General features: G+C 43.9%; 1 protein-coding gene across 1 annotated transcript in view; it reads left to right on the forward strand.

Annotated features, from left to right (window-relative positions):
- The first annotated feature begins 1,678 nt into the window (after positions 1–1,678).
- MAP4K5 (mitogen-activated protein kinase kinase kinase kinase 5) overlaps positions 1,679–26,064 on the forward strand; it is a 65,898-nt gene continuing 41,512 nt past the window's right edge. Inside the window, exons 1-2 of the mRNA XM_036384297.2 lie at positions 1,679–2,266; positions 24,339–24,396. Of these exons, the coding sequence (XP_036240190.1) occupies positions 2,159–2,266; positions 24,339–24,396 (166 nt within the window). The 5' untranslated portion in view covers positions 1,679–2,158. The remainder of the gene's footprint in view (positions 2,267–24,338; positions 24,397–26,064) is intronic.

A 26,064-nucleotide genomic window follows, 5' to 3' on the forward strand; every position in this document is an offset into this window, starting at 1 on the left:
AGGAGTCTGCACACCGTGCCTTTGAGTTTAACCTAAAGCACCACAGATCCTAATGAAGTCTGCTGTGGAGCCTGTGGTCTGAAGGAAAATCTTATGCAATCCACACCACTCTGTCAGGTACTACTTGTGGGATTTCTAAATGTAAGAGCAAGTTCAAAGCCCAGACTCCATTTAAAACCCAAGATCAGTGCTTGGCTACGTTGTCATTAGACTATATTGGGCCTGCCTGGGCTGTGTGGCTGCCAAAGAAGCAGAAATCTGTTGTGAAATAAGCAATCCTGGACACCAGAGACTCCTACATCTGGCATCCATTTGAATTTTTTCTACCTAACTTCTGCAGACGTATTTCCTGCTCTGAGTATGTGGTAGTTTTGACGCCTAGAAAATCACACCTCCTTTCAGGCTCTAATGATTCTCCTTGCAGCAAGTGCTACTGCAAATTCCAGCATTCCTCTACTCCCTATCCCCACCTTTGGGCTTCTTAAATTGTTCAGCATTCATTTCAGAGACCATGGGTGAGCTTTGCCCAGAATTTCAGCTGCTTTGCTGAAAATAATTGAGAAAGGCAGTTATAAATGCTTTCCACTTTGCAGGTTCACAGAAGCTTTTTTTGACTTATGGAGCCCAGGGAGACAAGTCCCAACAAGTCTGAGGTAATTCTGGTGTGACTTTCATTGCACTGGTTACCCACAAAGCTAAATGCCACCTGATTAGCCCATGAGAAGGATTACACGATGGGGCTGCAAGGCTGCAATCCAGATCAGTCCTACATCCTCCACATGTTCCTCCTCCTTTTCCTTCTCAAGTCTCTTGGGAAGTATCCCGGCCTCTGGTGTGAAAGATGGAAAGCTCAGCCTGGTGTTTAGTATCAGCAGATATATGGATTGAGCTATATATAAAATATAGGTGGCTAACTTGGGGGCTTTCTTCCTGCCTCAAACCAAGGGGTACAGGCTGAAAGCCCTGCCTGTACCTGCACTTCTCCCTCCACAATAAAGCCCTGTCAGAACAGGGTCAGAAGAGGCACAAAAATGCTCCAAGGGCTGGAACCCCTCTGCTCCAAGCTGGGAGAGCTGGGAATGCTCCCCTGGAGAGGAGAAGGCTCCAGGGAGAGCTCAGAGCCCCTGGCAGGGCCTGAAGGGGCTCCAGGGAGAGCTCAGAGCCCCTGGCAGGGCCTGAAGGGGCTCCAGGAGAGCTGGAGAGGGACTGGGGACAAGGGATGGAGGGACAGGACACAGGGAATGGCTTTAAGCTGGGAAAGGGAAGATTTTAGTTGGATATTGGCAAGAAATTCTTGGCTGTGAGGGTAAGGCCCTGGCTCAGAGCAGCTATGGCTGCCCCTGGATCCCTTCAAGTGTCCCAGGCCAGGTTGGACACTGGGGCTTGGAGCACCCTGGTCTAGTGAAAGGTGTCCCTGCCATGGCAGGGGTGGGAATGGGATGGAATTTAAGCTACCTCCCAACCAAAACCACGCTGGGGTTCCATAAGCCGTCGGGCCGCGGGGCGGGCAGCGCCCCGTAACAGCCCCTCGGCAGCGGTTCCCGGAGCGGCGCCGGGCAGGAGCGGAGCGGGGCCGAGCCTGAAGCGGGGCTGAGCCTGAAGCGGGGCTGGGCCGGGCTCGGAGCGGGGCCGGGCTCGGAGCGGGGCCGGGCTCGGAGCGGGGCCCGCGTTGGCCGCGCCGGGGCGCTGCGGCGGCGCGGAGGCGCTGCCGGCCCGTCCCGTCCCGTCCCGAGCCGAGCGAACCCGGCCCGGCTCGACCGCGGAAGGAGAACGAGAAGGAGGAGGAGGAGGAAAAGGAGGAGGAGGCGGCGGTGGCGGTGCTCCCCCTCCGTCCGTCCCTCCCTCCCTCCCTCCCTCCCCGGCGGGACAAAGGGCTGCGGCGCGCAGGTAGGAGCCGGCCCGGCCTGGCCGCCCCGGCGGACGGGCCGCAGCGCCGGCGGCACCGGAGCTCCCTCCCCGCCCGGCCTCGCTCCCCGCCCGCCCCGGCTCTTCCTGGTTGCCCCGAGGAGCCCCGGGAGCCGCGGAGGGCGCGGCCGCCCGCCCGCCTTTGTCTGGGCCGCCCGGAGCCCCCCTGAGCCGCCGTTGCCGCCGCAGGAGCCATGGGCCGGGGGCCGCCGCGGTAGGAGCATCCCGGGGCCGGCGGGGACGCGGCGGGGACATGGAGCCGGCGGCGCGGGCCAGCGGCGATATCCTGAGGCGGAACCCGCAGCAGGACTACGAGCTGATCCAGAGGGTGGGGAGCGGCACCTACGGCGACGTGTACAAGGTGAGCCTCTGGCCAAGCCGGAGGATTCCCAGTTGTGTGGGAAAGGATTGAATGTGAGGGAGGTGAGGCCCTGGCACGGGGTGCCCAGAGAGGCTGCGGCCATCCCCGCAAGTGTCCGAGGCCGGGTTGCACCGGGCTTGGAGCAGCCTGGGATGGTGAATGGTGTCCCTGCACATGGCTAAGGAGTTTGACTGAATGAGATCTTTAAGGTTCCTTCCAACCCAGACCATCCTGGATTCTGTGCTTGCAGCACTAGAGAAGGTTCTCTCTCTGCTGCCTTCTTGGAGGTTTTATTGGTGAATATGGCAGGCGATTCTTCCCACGTTACTGCCCCGGGAGGTAGAGGATATCTCTTGGCTGTACCTGTTTGCAGAACGCATCCAGTTAAAGCACCTGATTAAAAGGGTGCCACTTTATCCCCGAGGTTAATAATAGCCCGTGAAAGGCAGAAGCAGATTAAAGCTCTTCAGAAGCTGGAACGGAGCTGCAGCACGAGGTAGAGTTAGTGCAGCACATCAAGTAGATGCTCTTGGAATGGTGCATACAAAAACTGACCCTGTCCACGGCAGGGTGTTGGAACCGGGTGATCTTTTAGGTCCCTTCCAAGCCAAACCATTCTGGGATTCTGGAATTCCATATTGGTGCTCACATCAGCAGAACCACGGGTGTGGGGGACAGGAGGTGCAGGCAGTCGTGTGTCCTTCTCATATGAGCCCTGTCCTCACAACCTCAGGGATGTTCCTCACAACCTCAGGGATGTTCCTCACAACCTCGGGGATGTTCCTCATACCTCAGGGATGCTCAGCAGCTTTTAGGGCTGGGTGAATTATGAAGAAAGCCTCAAAAGTTTTCAACCTGTGCTTGGCAACGTGCGTGTTCAGCTGCACGGGGAGGGAGCTGTGGGATGTTTTCCTTTGTAGTGCTGTTGAGTGTGTTTAAAATAGACCTGACACAGCCAAGCGTGCAAGGGAAGGTGTGTTACTGTGCCACATGAAAGGCAGCAGTAATTGCTCCTGCTGGGGGAGGGCTCTTTGCTAATGTTCAAATTGAAGTTTTATGGATGGATCCTGTTCCCACCACCCCTTTGAAATGGTTACTTATGACCTCAGGGAGTTATTTTTAAAAGTTTTCATGGTGCATATTTACCTTCCTCTTTTATTTTTTTTAATCCTGTAGTGCTGTGCACACATCAGTCAGCTTCTTTCCTAGGGATTCTAGCACTAAATCCTTTAAAAGAACATTTCAACTGTCATAAATCTGGAACTCTGCCTACCTTGAGCTGCTTTGTTTGTGTGTGCCTGCCCAGCGCAGGGCAGCATGACAAGAAATAACCAGGCAGCACGACAAGAAATAACTAGTTGCATTGCAGGGAAGTGTTTTTGTGTCATCTCTTTGTGGAAAAAGAAATATTCTGCTTCTCATTATCCTGGTAATTAGTGGAGAGCTGTGCTGACATGTCATCCAGCTTCCGCTTCCGGAGCTGGGCTGGATGCATGGCTCTGCTCCGTGCCATGTAAACACATCCATCCCCTCCAAACAAAAAAGCCACAGCCCTCTGCCCCCTCCTCCTCCTCTCCTTGGCTCCTGAAAAACGCTCCTTCCACTCCTGAAACGCTTTCAGATAAGGAGCAAACCCAAACTTGCTCCTCGTGCAGCCTGGCAAATTTCAGTCAAAGCGTTTGGCAGGAGTTCCAGGCGCTGGTATGAGTCCGAAACGAGTATAAAGTTAATGAGTTGAAAGGAGTTTGAGAGGCTGCATTTGTTTCTAGGTCATTGGTTTGCTCTTTGTTTTTGTGAAGGCCTGCAGCAGGAACTGTATCAAGGGAATACTGAATCAGATGGCACTGCCTCTTAGGACAAATATGCACAGCAAACTTATATTTTAAAGTCACTGATGTTATGATAATTTTAAAAGTGAGGTAAACCTTTTTTTCTTGAAAGGACTTAATGTATAAACATTGTACTTTTATTTTTCTTAGCCCCTGGTAAGTCTCAGTGCAGATGGCACATCTTGTGCTGGCTGAGGGCTGTCGGAAGTGTTTATAAAATGAATTTATTAGCGAATATCCAAGTGTTTTTATGTTGCAGAGCTCAGGAAGGGTTTGCCAGAGAGGGCTCTTAAATTAAAATGGAATTTTCCCTTCACCTCTTCAAGTGGTTTCTCTGCTCCTTCACTAATAATGAGTCACCAGCGTCTCCAGCACAGTTGTTTTTGGGATGTCTAAGCCAGGCAGCCTCTCTGATTGTGGGACATCTGCCTCTTCCTCAGATGCTTTCTGGTGGTTGTGGTTAATGCTTTAAATTCTTCTTGGGGCATTTGGTAGCTTTTAGAGTAATTGGCTCTTTTTTGGATGGTGAAGGTGGAGGTTAAGCAAATATTTATCTTCACTGTTAGGTTACAGAAGAATATTTAAAGGCTTTTCCAAAATTCTCCTGCCCACTTTGCTTTTCATTACTACCATGAAAGCTTTAAACAGAGATGTGTTTTCTTAGTGTTTGTGGGGTTTATTTCTCTTGTCTGTCACATGGCACACAATGGCTGATTGTAGGATTGCTCCTAAGTGCTGGATTGTTGATGTTGTTTTAATATCTTTTTTCCCCAAAATGCATTTCAGGGCTGGGGAGAAACCATCTGTAAATAAACTCTTGTCTATTCACAGCCTGTGTAAATAGATCCAAGTTTGTGTCTAGCAGTCTTGGAAGTAATTTCCATTACAATCCTGACTTGTTAGTTGTCTCATCTGTGGTGGGAAAGCTTTTTTTTTCTTTTTAATAGAAGATATTAATATTAAACCATTGGAATAATTTATCCCTCACAGCATTGCACCAAGATACCTTGAATTACTGACTCGTGGAAGAGGTTGTAATAGCAAAGATGAGAACTGGAACTTAATAATGTGCTGTTTAAAAAACCAGTATTTTTATGTCCCCAGTGTCACTCTAATCTGGCTTTCCTGGAAAGGTCTTCCCACCGTGGTCATAAAAATTAAAACCTCAAGGCAGTGTTTAAAAATGACATCCATTTGTTCTGTTTGCATTCAGAAATTCTGAAATGCGTCTGTTTCATGCTGAAATAGTTGTTATGTGTGGTTAATGAAGAAACACATATTTGACTGAGGTCTTGGAGCAGAAAATTTTAAAAAGCTGCTGGAGGCTGTAAATGGAATTTAACCTCCAGCAGTGGGAAGTGGCTGGTCAGATCCCATCCCAGGTAAATCCCCAGTGTGGTTAGATGTTTCCTAGGATGGCTTTTCACACCAGCATGACCTGTGGGTGAACCTGCAGCTTTTCAGTAGGGCTTTGTAGTCCTAATTTGTTTAGGGCTGGGTTGATACCAAGGTCACACCATCAGCTGGATCATCACAAGTTCCTGCACTCCATGGTATTTTCTGGAAGTACTTGGAATAGCAAAAGGCTGGGCTGTTTTGCTTAACTTGTGGAATTTGGTTGCATCACAACATCCATCACAACATTGCTTGTGTGTAATTGTGGATCTTGGTGTCCTCAAGGGGCTTTGGAAAACAGGACTTGAATTCAGGGGATGATTTCCTGCTGCTCGTCCTTCCTGACGCTCCTACATTTTCCTGTATGGATTTTTTATTGGAGTGTTTATTAATGGCTCTGAAGAGGTTTGCTGGAGAGATTTAGGGGAAATATTCAAGTGTCCAAGCCAGGCTGGATGAGGCTTGGAGCAGCCTGGGATGGTGGAAGTGTCCCTGCCATGGCAGGGCTGGAATGGGATGGGATTTAAGGTCCCTCCCACCCCAAACCATTCCCAGGGCTCAGCTTTTTGTGTTTTTCATTCCAAGTGCCCCAAAGAGAGTTTGAACTGCTCCCTGCTTCTGCAGAGGGGAACAAAAGGGTGGTTGATGTAGCTGGGTGTAAATCCATCCTTGTTGAAGGCTGTTGTTTGGCAGCTGAGCTGGGATGAACAGCAGCATGTCTGTGCTCCCCGATGATCAAACATGACCTTGTGCAGCAATTCTAAAGCTGGCTTGTTTGGGCTTTTCCAAGCAGGATTGTGAGCAGTGCCACAGTGGCTTTCTTGAAAAGTAAGCACAAGGGACAAGGAATGCACCAAATTCGTGGCAGAAACTGCCTGTAAACAAGGGCCACGTTTTATATTGATGCCATGATCTTCTATTTCGTTATATTCATCATGAAAATTTCATTCTTTCTGTAGTCGCTCAGTCTCTTCTCTTGAGATTACTGTCATTATTTTTTTAATCTCCTGCACCAAATAAAGGCATCAGCTTAGAAGAAACCTGCAGTGTTTTCAACTTAAAAGAAACCTGCAGCGTTTTGCCACTGATTGCTGCTGGAAAATAGTGAGCAATGAAATTGGATTGTGGCACACACAGACTTTTTGCTCAAATTCAATTTAAAACAAACAACAGAAAAGTTTGTTTTACTTTCTTTGTGTTTTCTTTTTTTCAAGGTTGCCATAAAAGTGGGACTCTGTCCAGTTTGAATCAGGTTTCAGCTCTGCTTGTGTGGTCACTGCCTTGTGTCTCAGAGCTCTGGATTCTAATTCCTGGTGCAGCCAAAGGCTGCAGAGAGCCTGGATTTGATGTTTAGAAAATAATTCTCAATGTCATTCTAATCTCTCAGATAATGAAAATTTATCTGGTTTTTTTATCAATGTTTTACTGCTTAAGTCAACAGGTTAAGAACAGAGTATTAAAGCTTTTTTTTGATACCAGAGAACAGTTATGGCTGTGACAGCTTTTAATCTCATATTCCCAACTTTCATACCAACATGTTTTGGCAGCTGCAGGCCAATTGGATTTGGCCATCCCTGACTCAGCACTGCTGTCCCTGGTGAATATCTGTTGCTTCCACATATAAATGACCATAAAACATCTGTCATGTGGGGGATTCCACTCTTGCCCTGCAGATCAAAGCCCTCTGGTCAGCAGTGTTTGCTGTAGCTATGCCTGTACTCTGTGTGCTCTTTTTTTCCATGGAAATGGTGTTTGGAATGACATCAAACCAGGGCTCTTGAGTTCTTTCTCACTGCTGTGGAGTTCCTCTTCTGGGGAATGGCACACTTTTCTTTTAGGATGCAGTCAGTAGGATTTCTCCTTTGAGAACTAAGGTGCTCTGTGGCTTGTTGGCACCCTCTGTGAGGATATTCAGCAGTGGAAGGTGAAAACTTTGGGTTTCCATTTGAAATGTTTGTAATAGTTTTTCTTATTAAGGATTTGGTCTTTGATGTGGGATGTTCCAAGCTGTTTGGCTTTAAATATTATATCCTGTCACTCATGTTTCTGTTTAGCAGGAACTGTAGTGACAGGACAAGGAGTAATGGGTTTGAAGTGAAAGAAGGGAAATTAAGGTTGGATATTCAGAAGGAATTCTTGGCTGGGAGGGTGGGAGGCCCTGGCACAGCGTGCTCAGAGAAGCTGGGGGTGCCCCTGGAAGTGTCCAAGGCCAGGCTGGACGGGGTTTGGAGCACCCTGGGACAGTGGAAGGTGTCCCTGCCATGGCAGGGATGGAACTGGATGATCTTTAATGCCCCTTCCAACCCAAACCATTCTGGAATTCTTGGCGTTAATGGGAAGTTACATGGTGGGAGTGCTGTTTCCCCTATGGTTATTTCATGGTGGTGTTTCCCCTATGGTTATTTCTCCCTGGCTCTTACTTTGAGGAGCCAGGCACTCTCCAAAATCTTAAAAATAGAGGAGGTGGTGGAGTCTCCATGCCTGGGTGTGTTTAACAAAGCCTGGATGTGGCACTGGGTGCCAGGGTTGAGTTCAGGCTGTTGGGGCTGGGTTGGACTCCATGATCTTGAAGGCCTCTCCCAACCCAGTGATTCTGTGAATTCTGTGAATAAAATGGAATTTCTTCTCAATGTGAGATGTCCATTAAGAGGAAGCAAACAGTGCAGGTCACACAGCACTCACCCCCATCAGCAGAGACCTGAGAGGGAAGAACAGATCAAAGCTGAGAACATTTGCCTGCCAGGATCTCCTTCCTTCCTTCCTCTCTGTCTCCAGAAGATGCAGTGGTCAGGTTCATTGCCAGCATTTGGATAACCTGGAAAGCCTCCAGCATTTCTGGGCTGTGTGTGAGCCCAGTTCTGGCCCAGAGGTGTGTGGTGGAAGCTCACAGATCATCCCTGGCAGAGGGAGCAGCTCTTCCTGTCAGCGAGGCCGTGACGGAGTTTGGCAGCACGTTCTGCTGACACCAGCACTGTCCCTGCTCACTGCAGCTGGGAAAACAACCTTCCCTGCTACCTTTAGCTGCTTTGGCACCTGCTGCTTGCCTGGGAGGGAAGAGGAGAGGCAGCATCAGCCCAAGGTGGTTGCAGTTCAGGGAGACATCTCCATATTCATGAAGTTGTTCTTCAGCTCAAGGCAATCTCCATGCCTGGTGGTTGAGGTTGCCAAGGCTTTTCACAAGGATGTGGAGTGATAAGATAAAAGGGAATGGCTTCACACTGGCAGAGGGCAGGGTTAGATGGGATATTGGGATTAAACTCTTGGCTGGGAGGGTGGGGAGGCCCTGGCAGAGGCTGCCCAGAGAAGCTGTGGCTGCCCCTGGATCCCTGGAAGGCCAGGGCTGGATGGGGCTTGGAGCAAGCTGAGGTAGGGGAAGGTGTCCCTGCCATGGCAGGGGGTGGAATTCCTTCCTAAATTCCCTCCCATCCCAAACCACTCTGTGACTTTCTCACATTTTGCCATTTCATTAAGTTTTCAGATTTTAGATTTTCCAAAGAAGCCAGAAGAGTTCTTTCCCAGTTTCTGAAGGATTTCTAGCAGTAAATCACTGAGCAAGGTTTGGTGGACACAGCCACCTTTGATTTGGGGATTTATGCTGGTCCCTAGTCCATTCTGGATTTCCAATAAAAAATCACATATGGAGGCTGGATAAACCCTTCCTTCCTAGATGCACAGAAATTTGTGAGTTTGGCACAGAGAGGTTTCTGTTCTGCTCTTCAGCTTTCTAAATTCTTTCACCCAAGCGCTGGAGTGATTCATTTCATCCAGCACAGTGGATATGTCTGCAAGGTCCTCCTCAGCCAAAACTTACCTTTTTCCATGATGGATGGAAAACTCCGTGAGGAGAAGCTGCAGCTTCACCTTTGTCTTTGAAGCTCTTGAGTGAAAGAGCACATGGGAGGCTGAGCCACAAAATTACTTCCAGGATTGTCCTATTCCAGTACTTTTCCTAATCCTTTATCCTTTGTGTTGCTCTATGTGTTTCCACTTACTTTATTCTCCTAAAGATAGCAAAAATATTGTACAAATACAGTCATGGATACCCTCAGAGCACACAGTGCTGGTGTCCAAAACTGCTGGGTTTATTGATCCTTCAAAATGGCATCTTTAATGCCAGATTTAATATCTTGGCACATTGGAATTACTCCTCCCCCAAGTGTATTTTTGTGTCTTCTGCATGAATATCGTGTCTAGGAGGTTCATGTTTTCATAGAGATGAGGAAGATTTGGCTGGAGAAAGAATGTCTGAAAAAAGAAAGCTGAATGAACCATATTTTCAGCTCAGTGGGAAAAAGCTGGATTTGTAGTGTGTTTGAAATGTGCATTTTGAGATGTTCCAGAAAGGCAAGTGCTGTTTTTCTTCTGAGTGAAGAGGTTATTGTTGTATTGATAAGAAATCATTCTTAAGGGATTTTTTTAAATAGCTTTGTCTTGTGCAGCATTAAAGGCATAGCTTCTTATATTTGAGGGGATGATCCACCCCAAAAAGCTGCATTTGTGATTATTCACCCCAAAAAGCTCTATTTGTGAGGATCCACCCCAAAAAGCTCTGTTTGTGAGGATCCACCCCAAAAAAGCTGCATTTGTGAGGATCCACCCCAAAACCCAGTATTTTTGCCCTGTTCTCAGCTGTGTGGGTGATTTCTTGCTGATCATTGCTGTTGGAGCAATAAAGAATTGAATTTGTGTGCCTTAACTTGCTGTTTAATGTACAGACATGCAAGATCAGAGCTGAATTATAAACACCAGGCTCCCAAAAAATGTTTGGGGGATTTAGTCATTAATCCCAAGGGAAGATAAATGGTAAAGTCTCTTGCACAGGCACTGAGGTGTAAACATGGTAGGTAGAAAGAATAAAAGTGGGGCAGTACCATCTTTTATGGATGTATTTTTCTTGATAGAAGTAAAAGAATTAAAATTTGACAGAAGCAGTGCCTGAGGGGTGCTCATTGCTCTCAGGGATGGAACAGCTTCAGGTATTTGTGTTTTATTTATGAGGGGTTGGGAAACAAGAGCAGCTGAAATTTTGAAGCATTTGGTCTGCAGTGAGTAAAGTTCGAGAATTTGATGTGTTCCTTGTAAATATTCACAGCCCTGACCTCAGACAGTCCCCAGGATGAGCAGTTTCTGATAAAACCATTTTGTTTTCTCAGGCATGTGTGTGATTAAATTTAAAGCACTGGTTGAGCTCTCATCTCTGCTTCTTGGTTAATTATGAAGAGGTAGAAATAACTTCTGGATTAACACAGGGCCCTCTAAACTCTGCCAGTTCAGACAGTTCCTGTCCTGAGAGTCTTGTTTTGAAATTTGGCTCACAGTGTCCAACAGGACCAAGGGATTTCTGGATCAGCATAGGATAAGGAGATCTCCAGTTTTGGTTCCATGATCCATCAGGCCTGCCCAGGGCACATGAACGTGGATTTTTCCGTTTTCTCCTTCCGTGGGTGTTGAGGTTTGTGTAACTCCTGCAGTGGGGTGTCTGGGGCACAGAGACTGTGCTGGCTGCAGGAGGAGGAGGAGGATGAGGAGGAAGCTTTGCTCCATGACAGCATCCTGTGAAATTCCCCATCCCTGGAGCCTTCAGGGCCAGGCTGGACAGAGCTTGGAGCAGCCTTGCCGGGGAAATGTCCCCGCTCCCAGCACGAGGGGCTCTTTGCTGATCACCCCAAGCCATTCCTTGGCTTTTTAAAGGTGCTCTTTGCTGATCACCCCAAACCATTCCTTGACTTTTTAAAGGTGCTCTTTGCTGATCCACCCCAAACCATTCCTTGACTTTTTAAAGGTGCTCTTTGCTGATCACCCCAAACCTTTCCTTGACTTTTTAAAGGTGCTCTTTGCTGATCACCCCAAACCTTTCCTTGGCTTTTTAAAGGTGCTCTTTGCTGATCCACCCCAAACCATTCTTTGACTTTTTAAAGGTGCTGTCGGCTGATCCACCCAAACCATTCCTTGACTTTTTAAAGGTGCTCTTTGCTGATCACCCCAAACCTTTCCTTGGCTTTTTAAAGGTGCTCTTTGCTGATCACCCCAAACCTTTCCTTGGCTTTTTAAAGGTGCTCTTTGCTGATCACCCCAAACCTTTCCTTGGCTTTTTAAAGGTGCTCTTTGCTGATCACCCCAAACCTTTCCTTGGCTTTTTAAAGGTGCTCTTTGCTGATCACCCCAAACCATTCCTTGACTTTTTAAAGGTGCTCTTTGCTGATCACCCTAAACCATTCCTTGGCTTTTTAAAGGTGCTCTTTGCTGATCACCCCAAACCATTCCTTGGCTTTTTAAAGGTGCTCTTTGCTGATCACCCCAAACCATTCCTTGGCTTTTTAAAGGTGCTCTTTGCTGATCACCCCAAACCATTCCTTGACTTTTTAAAGGGGCTCTTTGCTGATCCACCCTAAACCATTCCTTGACTTTTTAAACAACTTTCCCTGAGAGCTTTGTTGTGCCTGCTCGAGGGGAGCTGGGGCAGAATTTGGGGAGCAGGGAGGCAGCCAGGCTGTGCAGAGCCTGCACCACGATTTCCTGTGGCTCTCTCCAGAACATTCCTTCTGCTGGCTGCCTGGGGAAGGCTGCTCCTTGGAAAATGCACACAGCTGCTGCAGGGAGACACAAAACTTTTAGCTTGTTTCATAGATATTACTATATTCTAAAAACATTCCACTCTAATTTTTCTACTATGTGATTTTTAAAATTTATTTTTATGTCATTTTTTATTCATTTATATATTTTATTTTTGTATATTTTTATATTTTTTGTTTCTTTAATTTATTTTATTATTTCTTTTATTATTTGATTGTTCTATTATTATTTTATTATTATAATGTTATGTTATTTTTATATTTACATATTACTTATATACATTTATATTTTATATTTATTTATAAACTTAATATATTTTATATATTTATTTATAAGTATATATATTTATTTATAAATATATAAAGTAGATTAATCTATATTGAATATATAAATATATTAATTAAAATAAAATATATTAATTTATATTAATAAATATATAAATATATAAAATATATTAATTTATATTAAATATATAAATATATATAAATTTATGTATAAATTTAATATAGTATATACAATTTATATGTTTAATATATTTATTTTATATATTTATATATTTGTATATTATTATTTATTTTATTATTATATTACTTTATATATTTATATATTATTTATATATACTATATTTCTATTTATATGCTTATTGATAAATGTGATATAGATTTTATCTATAAATTTAATATATATAATTTTATATATTTAATATTTTATTTTATATATTATATTATATATTTATATATTTATTATTTATTTTATTATTTTATTATGTAGTTTTATCCAAACTACACACCCATAATCCCAGTTCTGTTCAATCTTGGAAGATTTTTCTACAGCCTCAGGTCAATGCAGTGTTCTCTTGGGGGTCAGTGCCTGGCAGCACAGAAAATCTGAAATTCTCAGGAGTTTTAGGAATTTTAGGAGAGAATTCCATTCCCTGGGGATGGGAGCAGGGGGAGAGCCTGGCATGGAGGGGTGGCCTTGAGGGCCCCCCCATGTGTTGGAGTTCTCAGAACTTTGGTCCTGTAAACCAAAATTTAGAATGAAACCCAAGATTTGATCGTAGAAAAAGCTTCCAAACTGAAGTACTAAAAGCAAGAATATAGATTTATAGTTTAAAACAGAAACATGTTAAATGAAGTTTAAAGTTTTAGAGTTTAAGATATAAAAAAAAGTAGTTAAAAATTAAACAAGGAGTTTAGAATACAGTACTATAAATCTGTGTGTCATAACATGATTAACTGAGAAAATTTACACTACAACATCAATCCATAAAATGAAATATTTAAAGAGTAAATCAAAACATAAATATCCTTATGAACAGTGTTATATTAATCAATAAACCCTTTAAAAATATTATAACTAGGAATCTTGCAACCTTCTAAACCATACTATAAAAAGATGTAAACCAACCTCACCCTTCCTACCTATGTGGAAAATGAGAAAATAAACCACATCATCAATAAGAACTCAGAAATCTCATCTCTGACTCCTTCAAAACTCCTTCAAAAATCCCCATACCCAGGTATGCAGCAAATATGTATTTAGAAACCTACAGAAACACAATAAAGAAAATAAAATCCATATAGACAAGAGAAATGAGGCAAGATGGAAAATGTTCTCAAGTGTGTTAAAATTTAAAAATAAAAAAAATTCTTTTAAAATTCCACTTAAATCATATCAGGCCAAATTTACCAGAATTTTCTAATTATTTAATAACACATTTTACTTGAGCAGCACAGTTTTGGTTCATCTTTCAAAGCAGAGTGAGGAAGTCTCTGGCCAAGTGCTTGAAATCAGGTGACTGATGTGAAACTGGTGCTCCATCGCTGCGGATGAAAATGCAGAAAAATATTCTAATTTTCATGTGCCATCCTGAAAGAGTCTTGCTTCCAGGTGACATCATTTGCATGAGTTAATTGGTTAAAATGAAGAAAAAATGATAGTAAAAAATCAGAGCGGTTTTTTCCCTCTGTTCTGGCTAAAAATAAAGTGAGAGGATGAGATAACTTGCAGGATTTTTCAGTTATCATCTGTAATGAAATGGCAGCAGATTTCCTCTCTGCTTCATCAGCACGAGTGCAAACCATATTTTATCTGTAACCTTTCTCATGTACCAGCACATTTAGAACTTGCATTTCTCCTCACTAAAAAACCTCCTGAAATGTCATTGCCGTTGATTCCTACAGAATTCCACCTTCTGATTTTTTTCTCCTGAATTAGAGATATTGCTGATCACTGTTTCACCCCTATAAAATGGAGACTGGAAATAAATCCTGGGGTTTATTTTAGTCCAAACAGCTGTTCCAGTATCAGAAAGAAGCATCAAATCTCACCCATCTCCCACCCCAAGGAGGTGACAATTGATACACTCCAGATGCAAACCAAGGCTCAATTGTAGAACAGAAAAAGAATCTTCCAACTCCTATTTTTAGCTGATTTTCCTTTAACTTCTTCAATTACACAACTTCTTTAATAATTCTGTTCTGGTCCCTGGTTTATTTAACAATAAAGAGTAAAAAACACTGACCTGTTTTCTTCATCAAGGCAAATTTATGGCTTTTTAATTTTAATTTTAACTTTAATTAATTAAATTAATTATTTAATTCTTTTAAATTTCATTTTAATTTTGTAATTGTGAGTTCATCTCTGAGGAACTGAAATTTGAAGGAGGTGATTACTGAACAGCTTTGTTGGAGGTAGATTTTTCTACTTAAATCTACATTTTCCACCTGAATCTCTCTAGATTCTATCAGATAAATAATGATAAGGAAAAGGAGTTGATGTGGATTTTTTTTACCTTTGGTTTGGAGGGTCTGAGATAACATTTGCAATCTCAAAATTCCTTTATTTTTCCCCTTTAAAATGCCAGTGGAGGCTCCTCAGTTTTGCCTTTCTGAGGGACACATCTCACTGGGGGTTAGGTCATATTTACAAAGCAGTAAAAAATAACAAAAAAATAACCTTTTTCTTTGGTAAAGAAATAAATGATGGTCTGAAATTCTTTAGTTTTTAATTATAAAAAAAGCAACCCATCTTTTCCTTCAGAAATTTGTTTTGTCCCTGCCTGGAAAGCCAGATTTTTTTTTTTTTGTAGGTTTTTTTTTGTTTGGTTTGGGTCTTTTTTGTTTGTTTAGGTTTTTTTTTTTTTTTCAGTTTTTTCTTTTTTTAGGTTTGTTTTTTTTTGTCAGTAAAAGAAGACACACAGATATTTTCTTTCAAATATTTTGGTTGTCACATCTCTTAGCTCTTTCATCTCTAAGGAATAAATAAATTCCCCTGCAGCTGATGAAATGTATCATCTTTTAATGTTACTTGGGTTTGTACTCCATAATACTGTGAGGGTTTTTTTTTCTGTTGTGGTCTATGCATTCAACACAGGGATACAATAAAATTGTTTTACATTATTCTCCCTATCTTCTGGTGAATAAATCCTTTTAAAATCCATCATGGTTTGTAGTTTAATGTATTTGAAGGTATATTTTCTTTTTTTTTTCTCTCTTTTTTCCCCTATTTTATACCCTGGCCTGTAAAGCTGTTGGGCATCTGTTCATTTTTGAGTATATCAGCAGCTCCACGGGCATTCTTTGATTTTCATGATCTGATGTTCAAAAATGTTTATTATTCCCCAGGAAAGCGAGCTATTTCTAGGAGCTTTTCAAACCACTGCAATGCACACAGTTGTAACTTGAAAAGGTTCTTTTCTGGTTTGTTTTCTTCTCCAGCTGAGTCAAAATTGGGGCCTTTTAATTTTATTTTTTTTTTTCCTCATGTGGTATTTGTTTGTATCTTTTGTGCTGCATTAGTTGCTAAATAATACTTTTGTGGTCAGGGTCTGTTTCTAGCTTTAGCTTTTCAGTTTTAGAAGGATGATGCCAAATGTTTTGCAAAGGAGGATCTGCCAAGAAAATTTCATAGGAGAACAACCAACCTCTGCTGGGAAGCACAGAGCTGACTTCTTTTGTTGGTTTGGTTTTTTTTTTCCCCTCTAAATAAATGTTAAGTTGTGCATTGATCTTTGCTTTATTATTGTTATCTTTATTGCCCCAGGTCCTTCAGTAATTATTACCAGGGATGAGAATGAAATGTTTTCAGTGGCTCCTGCACCCTACAAAACCTCCCTGCTTGTACAAATCCTCAGCCTGGTTTTCTGGGGAATAAAGGGAGTGGGCCTCACATCATTAATGAGCTGTTAATCCCTTACTGCTCGAGTTAATTGGCCTTGAGTAAGAAAGTGTCACAAGTCTCTCAGTGAAAGGTGGGTTCTCCTCCTCCCAATTTTCCCTACCACAGATAAACTATCTCAATTTCACTAAAAGTAAATCCATTTAAGCCTCATTTGCGTTCTAGGGTCAGTGGTGGGTTTGGGATTCAGGTTTTCATGTGGGATTTATTGAAATCCTGGCACTTGTGCATATTCTGGGTTCTGTCCTTTCAGCAGGAAGTGTGGAAGTGTGGAAATAGGGAATGACAGCTGGGAATTCTTCATCCAGCCTCGTGCTGCTGCTTGTTCTGAGGGATGAGGACTGGCAGTACCCATCTGGAGAGCACCCACAAAATCAATACCTGTCCTCCTACAGCATTCAGCTCAGAGATCCAAAGTGATGGCTCTGTTGCAACTACAGAATAGACCAGTAAAATTAGCATGGAAATCTTCATTTTGGGTTTATCCCAAAAAGCTGTGCCTGCTGGTTGGAAGAGACCATTCTTTTTTAGTGTCTTGAATCTATAAAGTCTCTGTTTGGGAAATAATTTCTGAAAGCCTCTGTGCCTTCCACTACAAAGGAGTCTGGTACTGCTCTCTCCACCTCCAAAAATCCAGCTGGGAGATTTCAGGGGGAGCAATTTCCTCTGGATCTTTCTGCTTCTTAAAAGACAAACAGCACTGAAAATGCAGAATGGTGTTCAGGTTTCTTTGTCCAGCAGCACAGGGCAGCCAGATCTGCCCAGGTGTGAGCACAGCTGCAGGGAGGAGTGGAGAGTCCCCATGGGCAGGGACAGCTCCACTCTGGCAGGAACGGCTCAGAAATTGGGGGTTCTTCAGCCTGGAGAAGAGAAGCTTTGGGGTGAATGAATTGTGACCTTTCGGGACCTGAAGGAGCCAAGAAAAAGGATGGAAAGACTTTGAGTGAGGGCCTGGAGTGACAGGACACAGGGAATGGCTTCCCACTGCCACAGGCAGGGGTGGGTGGGATGTTGGGAGGAATTGTTCCCTGGGAGGCTCTGGAACTGCTCTGCCAGAGCAGCTGTGGCTGTCCCTGGGTCCCTGCAAGTGTCCAAGGCCAGGCTGGAGTAACCTTGGATGGTGGGAGATGTCCCTGACCATGGCAGGGGCTGGATCTGGACAATCTTTAAGGTCCCTTCCAACTCAAACCATTCAGGGATTTTGTGATTCTATGCCATTGGTTCTGTCTGGCACAAATCAGCCTGTCCAGTAAGAAAATGTCCATTATCATTTGCCAGAGTTGTCCAATTTTTGGGTTTTTCTTAAGCTTTCCTCCTTTGTTCCAATTACATTTTTAATCCATGCACAGACCTTCAGAGGTGAAAGGAAATGTTCAGTATCTGGTACAGAAACACTGTCAGCACCAAGCAGGAGGAATTTCTCCAGTCTCACACTCTGGTTGGGTTTTCTTGGCACGGAGCTGTTGGGGAATTTTGCCTTGATTTTGCTTATTTTGTTTTATACAAAAGAGGGCTTAAAGCCCCAAACCAAGAACTGCAGCTGTGGGGGTGGAATCTGTGGTTTGAATCCATTCCAAGGAGTCTTCTGAGGTGCTTTGGGGTGTGCTGGTCTTGGAGAGGAACCAGCACACTCCACTCACTCCAAAACTGGGAAACAGTGGTGGGAGCTGCTCTTTTGGGCTGGAGCCAGGGCAAGGTGGTTCTCCCCCTGCCACCGAGGTTTGGATCTGCTCTGAGCAGATCTGCCTTGGCTCTGGCCTCTCTGCTGGGCTTAACCTGCAGATCTTCATGGGTTATTTATTTTTTAGAGCTTTCAGAGAGTTTGGTTTCTTTTGCAAAAGTTCTTTCTGAATGTACAGCACTGCAGAAAACTGATGTCCTCTAGTGAAAGGCAACTTTTACCTCACATAGTGCAGGTTAACTCTTGCTGCTGTTAATTTGGGCTGGGGTTAACCTGCAGATTTTCAAGGATTATTTAGTTTTTAGAGCTTTCAGTGTTTGGTTTCTTTTGCAGAAGTTCTTTCTGAATGTACAGCACTGCAGGAAACTGATGTCCTCTAGTGAAAGAAGGCAACTTTAGCTCACACAGTGCAGATTAACTCTTGCTGCTGTTTATTTGGGCTGGGGTTAACCTGCAGATTTTCAACTTTGGGGTTTTTTAGAGCTTTCAGAGAGTTTGGATTCTTTTGCAAAAGTTCTTTCTGAATGTACAGCACTGCAGAAAACTGCTGTGTCCTCTTGTGAGGGAAGGCAACTTTAGCTCACACAGTGCAGATTAACTCTTGCTGCTGTTAATTTGGGCTGGGGTTAACCTGCAGATTTTCAAGGATTATTTAGTTTTTAGAGCTTTCAGAGAGTTTGATTTCTTTTACAGAAGTTCTTTCTGAATGTACAGCACTGCAGGAAACTGTGATGTCCTCTTGTGAAGGAAGGCAATTTTAGCTCACACAGTGCAGATTAACTCTTGCTGCTGTTTATTTGGGCTTTCTGAGTCATTTTCTGGCTTCAGCTGACATTTTAAGAATCCTCAATTCTACATTTGAGGTGTTAAACTGAACTGGTAAAGAGATTGTGTTTGAGAAGAGCAAACATCTCCTTTCCAGTCATTAAGAGTATGTTGCTGATATTTGTTTTTTCCAGCTTTAGTTAGAAAGCATTTTTTAAATCTGTCAGATTTATGTAAATCACAGGTGTAAGCAGAATTGAATAGTTAATTGTAATAAACACTAGGAACATTTCTTTAAACTTCTGCATTAGGACATAGTTTAAATTCTGTTAGAGTCCAGCAGATCACCATCCACCAAGAATTCCCTGGGTTTGTGGTTTTAGGGCAGCCCCTAAAATGAGAGATATTTCTTTGGGTCACTTCAGCTGGGTGAGGGCTCTTGACATGGTAGATGTGAATTCAGAGATGCAGGAAGGTGAATTCAAGGCTCAGTTTGATGATGCTGTGAGATACAAAGAGAAAAACACAGCATAATGGGACTTTGCAAACCACACAGAGCAGGTTAGGAATTCTAAAGTGTCCAACTGGAAAACAGAGGAGCTTGAGTTTCACTCCCAGGGCATGAGATCAGGTACAGTTAATTTTAAGCAGAACTGTACAGTTAATTGTAATAAACACTAGGAACATTTCTTGAAACTTTGCATTGGGATATAATTCAGATTCTGTTAGAGTCCAGCAGATCACCATCCACCAAGAATTCCCTGTTTTTATGCTTTTAGGGCAGCCCCTAAAATGAGAGATATTTCTTTGGGTCACTTCAGCTGGGTGAGGGCTCTTGACATGGTAGATGTGAATTCAGAGATGCAGGAAGGTGAATTCAAGGCTCAGTTTGATGATGCTGTGAGATATGAAAAGAAACACACAGCATAATGGGAATTTCCAACCCACACAGAGCAGGTTAGGAATTCTAAAGTGTCCAACTGGAAAGCAGAGGAGCTTGAGTTTCACTGCCAGGGCACGAGGTCAGCACCTTTTGGGGATGTTCAGTGCCTGGGGACAAGCAGGCAGCCCTTGAGGCAGCAGAAGCTCGTGGTCAGGGGTGAGTGAAGCTTGGCAAGGGGTGAATAAGCTGGGCAGGCAGGGAGGGAGGGCTGCCACAGGAGCTGCAATCAGGATTCAATTAATGCAGACACGCTCCAGCAAACAGCTCCTCTCTGAATGGGGCTGTTGATCCAAGGCTGGAGATGAGACAGTGACCATGGGGAGGGGAGAGGATTTCACCATGGAAGTTGAAAATACTAATTTGGAGCCTGTCAGAGGGATGTTGCTGCATGGATCTTCTCTTTCTCTGTGGTTAGGAAGAGGACACTGAGCACAGATTCAAATATCCAAGATTCCCCCATTTCTGAGCATCTCACATGGCTCAGCACTGTGGACCCCCTGGGCTGGAACTGTTTGGCTTGAACTCTTGAAAACAAATAAAACACAAGTGCAGAGTGCATAACTGGTTCTGAAACCAGTTCTGTGTGTTATTTCTGGTCACTGGCTGCAGAAATGCCCTCCCCAGCCTGTGTTTTCTCAGGTGTGGTGTTTGGGTGTGCGGTGGGAAGCGTCGCACACAGGGATTGCCACGGGCCTCACCTCGGGTCCCATTGTCCCACAGGAGCTGTTAGGGAAGAAAGTCAAGTCTCAGTGGGAAAACCCAATGATTTTTTTGTGTGTAATCTACAAAACTCTCCCAGCTCCCCAAAATACTCCTACTAACAGTGCTGTCCCAGTGGGGTGGGATGTGCTCGATCACTACATCAACGCAATGGGATATCCAAAAAAAAAATAAGAGTACTTGTGTCTGTACTTTGTGTTTTGTTTTGTTTTATTTTGAACACAGATTCCATGTGATGTTCTGCAGTGTTGGTATTCAGCTGCTAAAATATTCTGGAAGAGCTGAGCTCAGTGGGATGCTGTCACTCATCCTCTGTCAGGATGTGGGACAGCTGAAGAGGTGACCAAAAGGCTGCTGCCAAACTCTTCTTTCTCAGTAAATAAACTCTGTCAATGACATTGAGCAAATGAAAATTTGGCTGTGGTTCACCTCATTCAAACACATTCTTGTTCTGATCCCATTCTTGTGTGGCTCACGTTGGAGCTTTGCAATCCTTCTGCCAAAATCCTGCACTTTTAATTTTCATCCTGTAGGGAACATGATCTTCAGCTTTGAGTCTCATGAAATAAAATTAGGATCAATACTAATAAAGGGCAAAAGCTCTGTCTTCCTCTTGGAGAAGGTCTGACAGCATATATCTCGGAAATTTGGGATCTGCTTCTGTCCTGGGGAACTGGACCACGTTGCTGATGGAGATGTGGACACCAGCACTGAATCTTTCAGCCTTTAGTGTCAAATAAATTCTTAGGAGATTCTTATATATTGAAGGGATCAAGACCAGAAGAATTAAAGACAATAAGACATCTAACAAATCTTATCTTCCTTAAAAGTGAAATATATCATCAAGGTTCATTATATATATGCCATCTTTATGGGATAAATGCATATAAATGATTATTTCCTTTGTCAGTAATAGCTCACAAGATACTGAACAGGTCTGGATAACTTGGCATGGAGTAATAGCTTCCCTGGCCTCTGGCTAATTTCAAAAATTTCAGCTGATTTTACATTGAGACTTGAAATACAGAGGAAATTTCAAGGGATGAGGAGGAGGCAGATTTTTTGCTGTTGGGCTCAGGAAATGTAAATAACATGAGCTGAAGAACTGTAATTTCTCAGTCTGTAGTTCCCCCTCTGCAGTGCAGAATTATATCAATAAGACAGGTCTGATAGATCATTAATTAATTTTTCACATTAGGGACTTACATTTGTGTCAAATATAATTTCTAGTCAAATTTCAGGTTTGATTCACAAAGCCAATGACGTTGGCTTTGGTGCCTTCCTGTCTGTAACTTCCTTGGTAACTGCACAGTTCTTAAAAAAAAAAAAAAATCAGAATGATGCAAACTGCAGTGACTCGTGGGAAATGAAGATTTCTTTGACTAACACATCCCAGAGTGATCTGAGGAATCCTGATCTGACACTTTTCACATCTAGGTGTGTACAGGGAGAACCAGTTTTTAGCCCTGGCCTTGTTGCATTTGTAATGAGAGCAGTAATTCATTATTGATGGAGTGTTCAGTGACAGGTGGCAGAGGGAAGGTGGAGCTGCTGCCAGCCAAGAGCAGGGAACAGGAGCCTCTGGTGACATTTGGGTGACGTCCCTTGGGAAGCATTTGGGGTGATTTGCTGTGTGCTCACAGTGCCAGTGTCTAGACTGGAGATCTAAAACCATTCCTTACCTGGGAGCATCCACACAGGGATTTTAAGAATCAGGGAATATTTGGGATTTTGCCTCTGGTTCTGGCACAGCAGGAATTAATGATCACGTGTGGTCTTGGTGTCATCAACTGAAGAATGTGTCTGGTGGAAGAGGAAAGCTGTGGGACCAGAAAACACAGGCAACTTGATAGGTTTAGGTCATAAATATCAGCCCAGTGGGGACTGCTGTGTTCCAGCAGGCAGAGTCTGATGGTTGAAACCCAAAATAGTCCAAGCTATAGATTATATATGAGCTTAGTGGTGATATTGGAAAGCAGCAGGACAGGATTTAGTGGAGCTGTGTCGTGTGTGAGAGCTGGGAGCCAGGAACTGCAGCGTTCCCTGCCTGAACCTTCAGCTCCCAGCCAAGCAGACCTTTGGCAGGCTCCATCCATTCCTGCAGGCTTCAGCATGACAGTGGCACTTACTGCTGGTGTGGAAAAGGAATATTGTGAGGAATATGATCCCTTTGGTACTCCAGAAGTGAGGCTGATACTCTGGAAATGGTGCAGGCCGCTTCACCTGAACAGCTGAGCTGCTCCTGGATAAAAGTGTGGATAGTGGAGCACCCCTGGCTTCAGTGAGGCAGAGTCTGTGTCCCTGCTGGGAACATCCCTGTTGCACATTGGTCTAACAGGACCAGAGCACTCCTTTATCCTTTATCCTGATCCTTTATCCCACTGGGATCCACCTGCTCCTTCTGAATTTTGAAGGACACCAAAGATTTTGCTGTGATCTAAAAAAAAAAAAACACCTCGGTGGGAAGGTGCTTTTAGAAGTGGTGAATGTTTCCTTTGTGGTTTGCAGATGACTCTGAGTGATTTGGTCTGCAGATGTTTGGGTCCTTTGTAGAATTGTTCAGATTCTCTTTGAGATCAGCTTGAGTCATATTTGTGTCCTTGGCCTGCAGTTTGAAACCCATCTCACGTCTTAGCACTGCAGGACTTTGAAAGGCCAATGATTGGGTTGGGTTTGGTTGGGTTTGGTTGGGTTTGGTTTGGTTGGTTTGGTTTGGTTTGGTTTGGTTGGGTTGGTTGGTTTTTTCCTGGCTGGAAAGCCTTTCTCCACTTTGAAGCTTGACTAAATACTGATAAAACTCAAGGGTTAATCCTTCAGGCTCTTGATCTTCCTTTTTTAAGGACTTTCTAAACAAGAAGTTTTTAAGACTTCTTGTCCATGCACAGGAGAAGATTGTTCTGTAATGACTCCCTTCACAGGGTCAAATTTCCTTTACATCCTCCTCTTAAGTCCAAATTGATTTAATTTGAAGCCAGTTTTCCCTCCATTTTCTATAATCCACCTCTTCACCAGATTTCAGCCGTTCAGAAGACTGCATATTTGTTAGGGTCTAAGAATTAAACAGCTGGGGCTAAATTCCTGTAACTCTTGGATGTTCAGCCTTATTAAATCAGGAATAATAGTTCAGCTCTGGTGATGGTGCCTGAATGATTTAGTTACTAGAAAGTGTTCACAAAATCCCCTCTTAAAACTTTCTGTATCTGAGGTTCCTGTGTCATCATCTTCCAGCACTGAGTTCTCAGTTGAAATTTGGAGCATATCCAGAGAGGACAGTTCTGTGAAGGCTTAATTGGAGCTGCTGCTGCTTCTGAGGAGGAGGAGGAGGGACCAAGGAAGGAGTTTGCAGAGTGAAGTTGTTGCAGGGAGCTGTGACTCATCCCTGGTGCCTCTGCAGTGCCTCTGCTGCCCCTCTCAGTTCCACTTTTGGGGCACACTGAGGTTCAGATGGGTCAGCCCCTGGTGCATCCTCGAGTGCCAGAAACTTCCCTTAAAAATGGTGTTTGAGAGGGGTGAGCTCTCATTTCCAGGTTCAGGTTGGACATGAGGAGGAATTCCTTCCTCTAAAGGGTGCTCAGGGGCTGCCCAGGGAGGTTTGGAGTGCCCATCCCTGGAGGTGTGCAGGGAATGACTGGATGTGGCTCTCAGTGCTCTGGGCTGGGGACGAGGTGGTGACAGTCACAGATGGGATGACCCTGGAGGGCTTTTCCAGCCTCGGTGATTCTCTTATTTGATGTTTTAAAGTCTGCAAAAGAACTGTCAGGAACACTTCACAATTCCAACCAGGCTGGTGCTGTGCTAATTCCAAGCCCAAATTATCCTCACCCACGTTGGTCTCAGCTTTGCATTGTATTTCTATCAGACAACATCTTATTTTTGCACAATCTGTAAGACTGTGAGGTGCCTTGATTTATGATTAAATCTATCTTAACTATAGCTAAATATCTAAATATCTATCTTAACTATATCTTAACTCTCTTGTTTCAGGCTAGAAATCTTCATACAGGAGAACTGGCTGCTGTAAAAATAATCAAGTTAGAGCCTGGTAAGTTTTGCATTCTTTCCTGTATTTTTGAATCACATTTTCATTTTTTCCATGTGTTTATTTTCACCCACTGTGAAGTTCTAGACAAAAGAAGTGTTTGGGGTTGGTTTTTTTTTGTAGTTTCAGTGGTTAGATGACAGGAAGCCCTGCAGGATGTACCACTGCTCTTGGCTGTGTCATGCTCACTATTTCCTTGTTTGTTCTTATCTGCCTGATCAATTGCTGCATGAAGAAGTGTAGCGATTACACCATGTTATTGGTACAAAGAGGAGATCAGGGACAGATGGTAAATTGTGAGCTCTGAGCCAGTGGGGAGCTGTGGGAGTTGAAAGGGGGAAGGGATCGGGCAGTGATCCCAACTCCCACCAAAGGTGCACTGGGAAAAGCAGGGCCCTGTTTTGGATGTGTCATCTTTTCTTTTTGTGCTGGGGGAGGGGGATGGCTCCTGCTGTCCATGGAGTTCCTGCCACTCCTCCTAAAAGCAGGAGAGACCTAGGGGATCTCCCTTGCTGCCCAGGAGATTTCCTGAGCTGAAGTTTGATCTGAGTCCTGCACAGAGAGCTGAAATCTGAAATTGTGTCCTGAGTGGAAATCAGAGAATCACAAAATCCCAGAATGATTTGAGTTGGAAGAGAACTTAGAGACCATCTGGGGCTGAAGGCCTGAGGGGAGGGTTAATTTTTATTTCTGGTTGGTCCTGTGCAGAAAAAGAAATGGGTTTGAAGGCTGGAGGTAGAAAAAGCAGGGGGATAGTCAGGGGAGAAGTGAAAATCACTGCCTTTGGGTGCCTGGCACTGCTCAGCCCCCCTGGCAGAGCAGGCTGGGTTTGTTAATTGGGCTGCAGTGCTAGGGTTAATTAGGCACTGGGGACACAGGGGAATCCCTCACACCCTGTGTGAACTGCTGTGGCCAGAGCTTGGGGCAGTGGGGCTGTGCCGAGGCAGAGTGATGCTTCAGTGACAGAAAAAGGACAATAATAACCCACTGCTACCTTGGAGAGGAGCCTCCTCCAGCACTGTGTCACTGCAGCTCATCCAGATGAAGTGGATCTGGTTTTATTCTGAATTTGAGGGACTGCTTTGGAAGCTGAAGTGAAGCAGAGGCTGAAGCCTCTGAGATAGAACTGAGGGAGGAGCAGGATTCTGCCTTTCCTTGGTGCTGCTTAAGCACTCCAGTGATAAACACAAGACTCTGGCCCCAGTTTTAATGAGCACTGATGACCAATTCTTGTGTTTAATTATATTGGTCTGATCACCACAGGGAAGCCATTTTTTTCTGGTTTGTTTTGGTTAGGTTTTTTAATCCATCTTCTTTTAAACGTTGCCAACCTGATCTCCATCCATCTCATGTACACCCACAGCCTCCTGGCAGGGATCTTGTTGGGTGTTTGGTTTTTAGGGAGGATTCACAGCATTTATTTACTTACTTACTCCTTTTTCAGTTCTCATGTTTGAAATACTCCAGATTTTTAAAGAAATTATTAATTGGCTGCTACACACTTCAATTTTCTGACTAATTTTAAGGGTTTGGAGTAGTTTTTGAAGACTGTAAATTGCAGGGCACTATCAATTCCTGGACCAGGTCAGGAGCTCTTGGAATTCCCTGTGGTGGTTTCCTGGGAAGGGCAGCCCCTCCAAACACCAGCACAAGCTCCTTTCACACAGTAGG

Source organism: Molothrus ater, chromosome 6 (assembly GCF_012460135.2).
Source record: "Molothrus ater isolate BHLD 08-10-18 breed brown headed cowbird chromosome 6, BPBGC_Mater_1.1, whole genome shotgun sequence".
Taxonomy (NCBI): Eukaryota; Metazoa; Chordata; class Aves; order Passeriformes; family Icteridae; genus Molothrus; species Molothrus ater.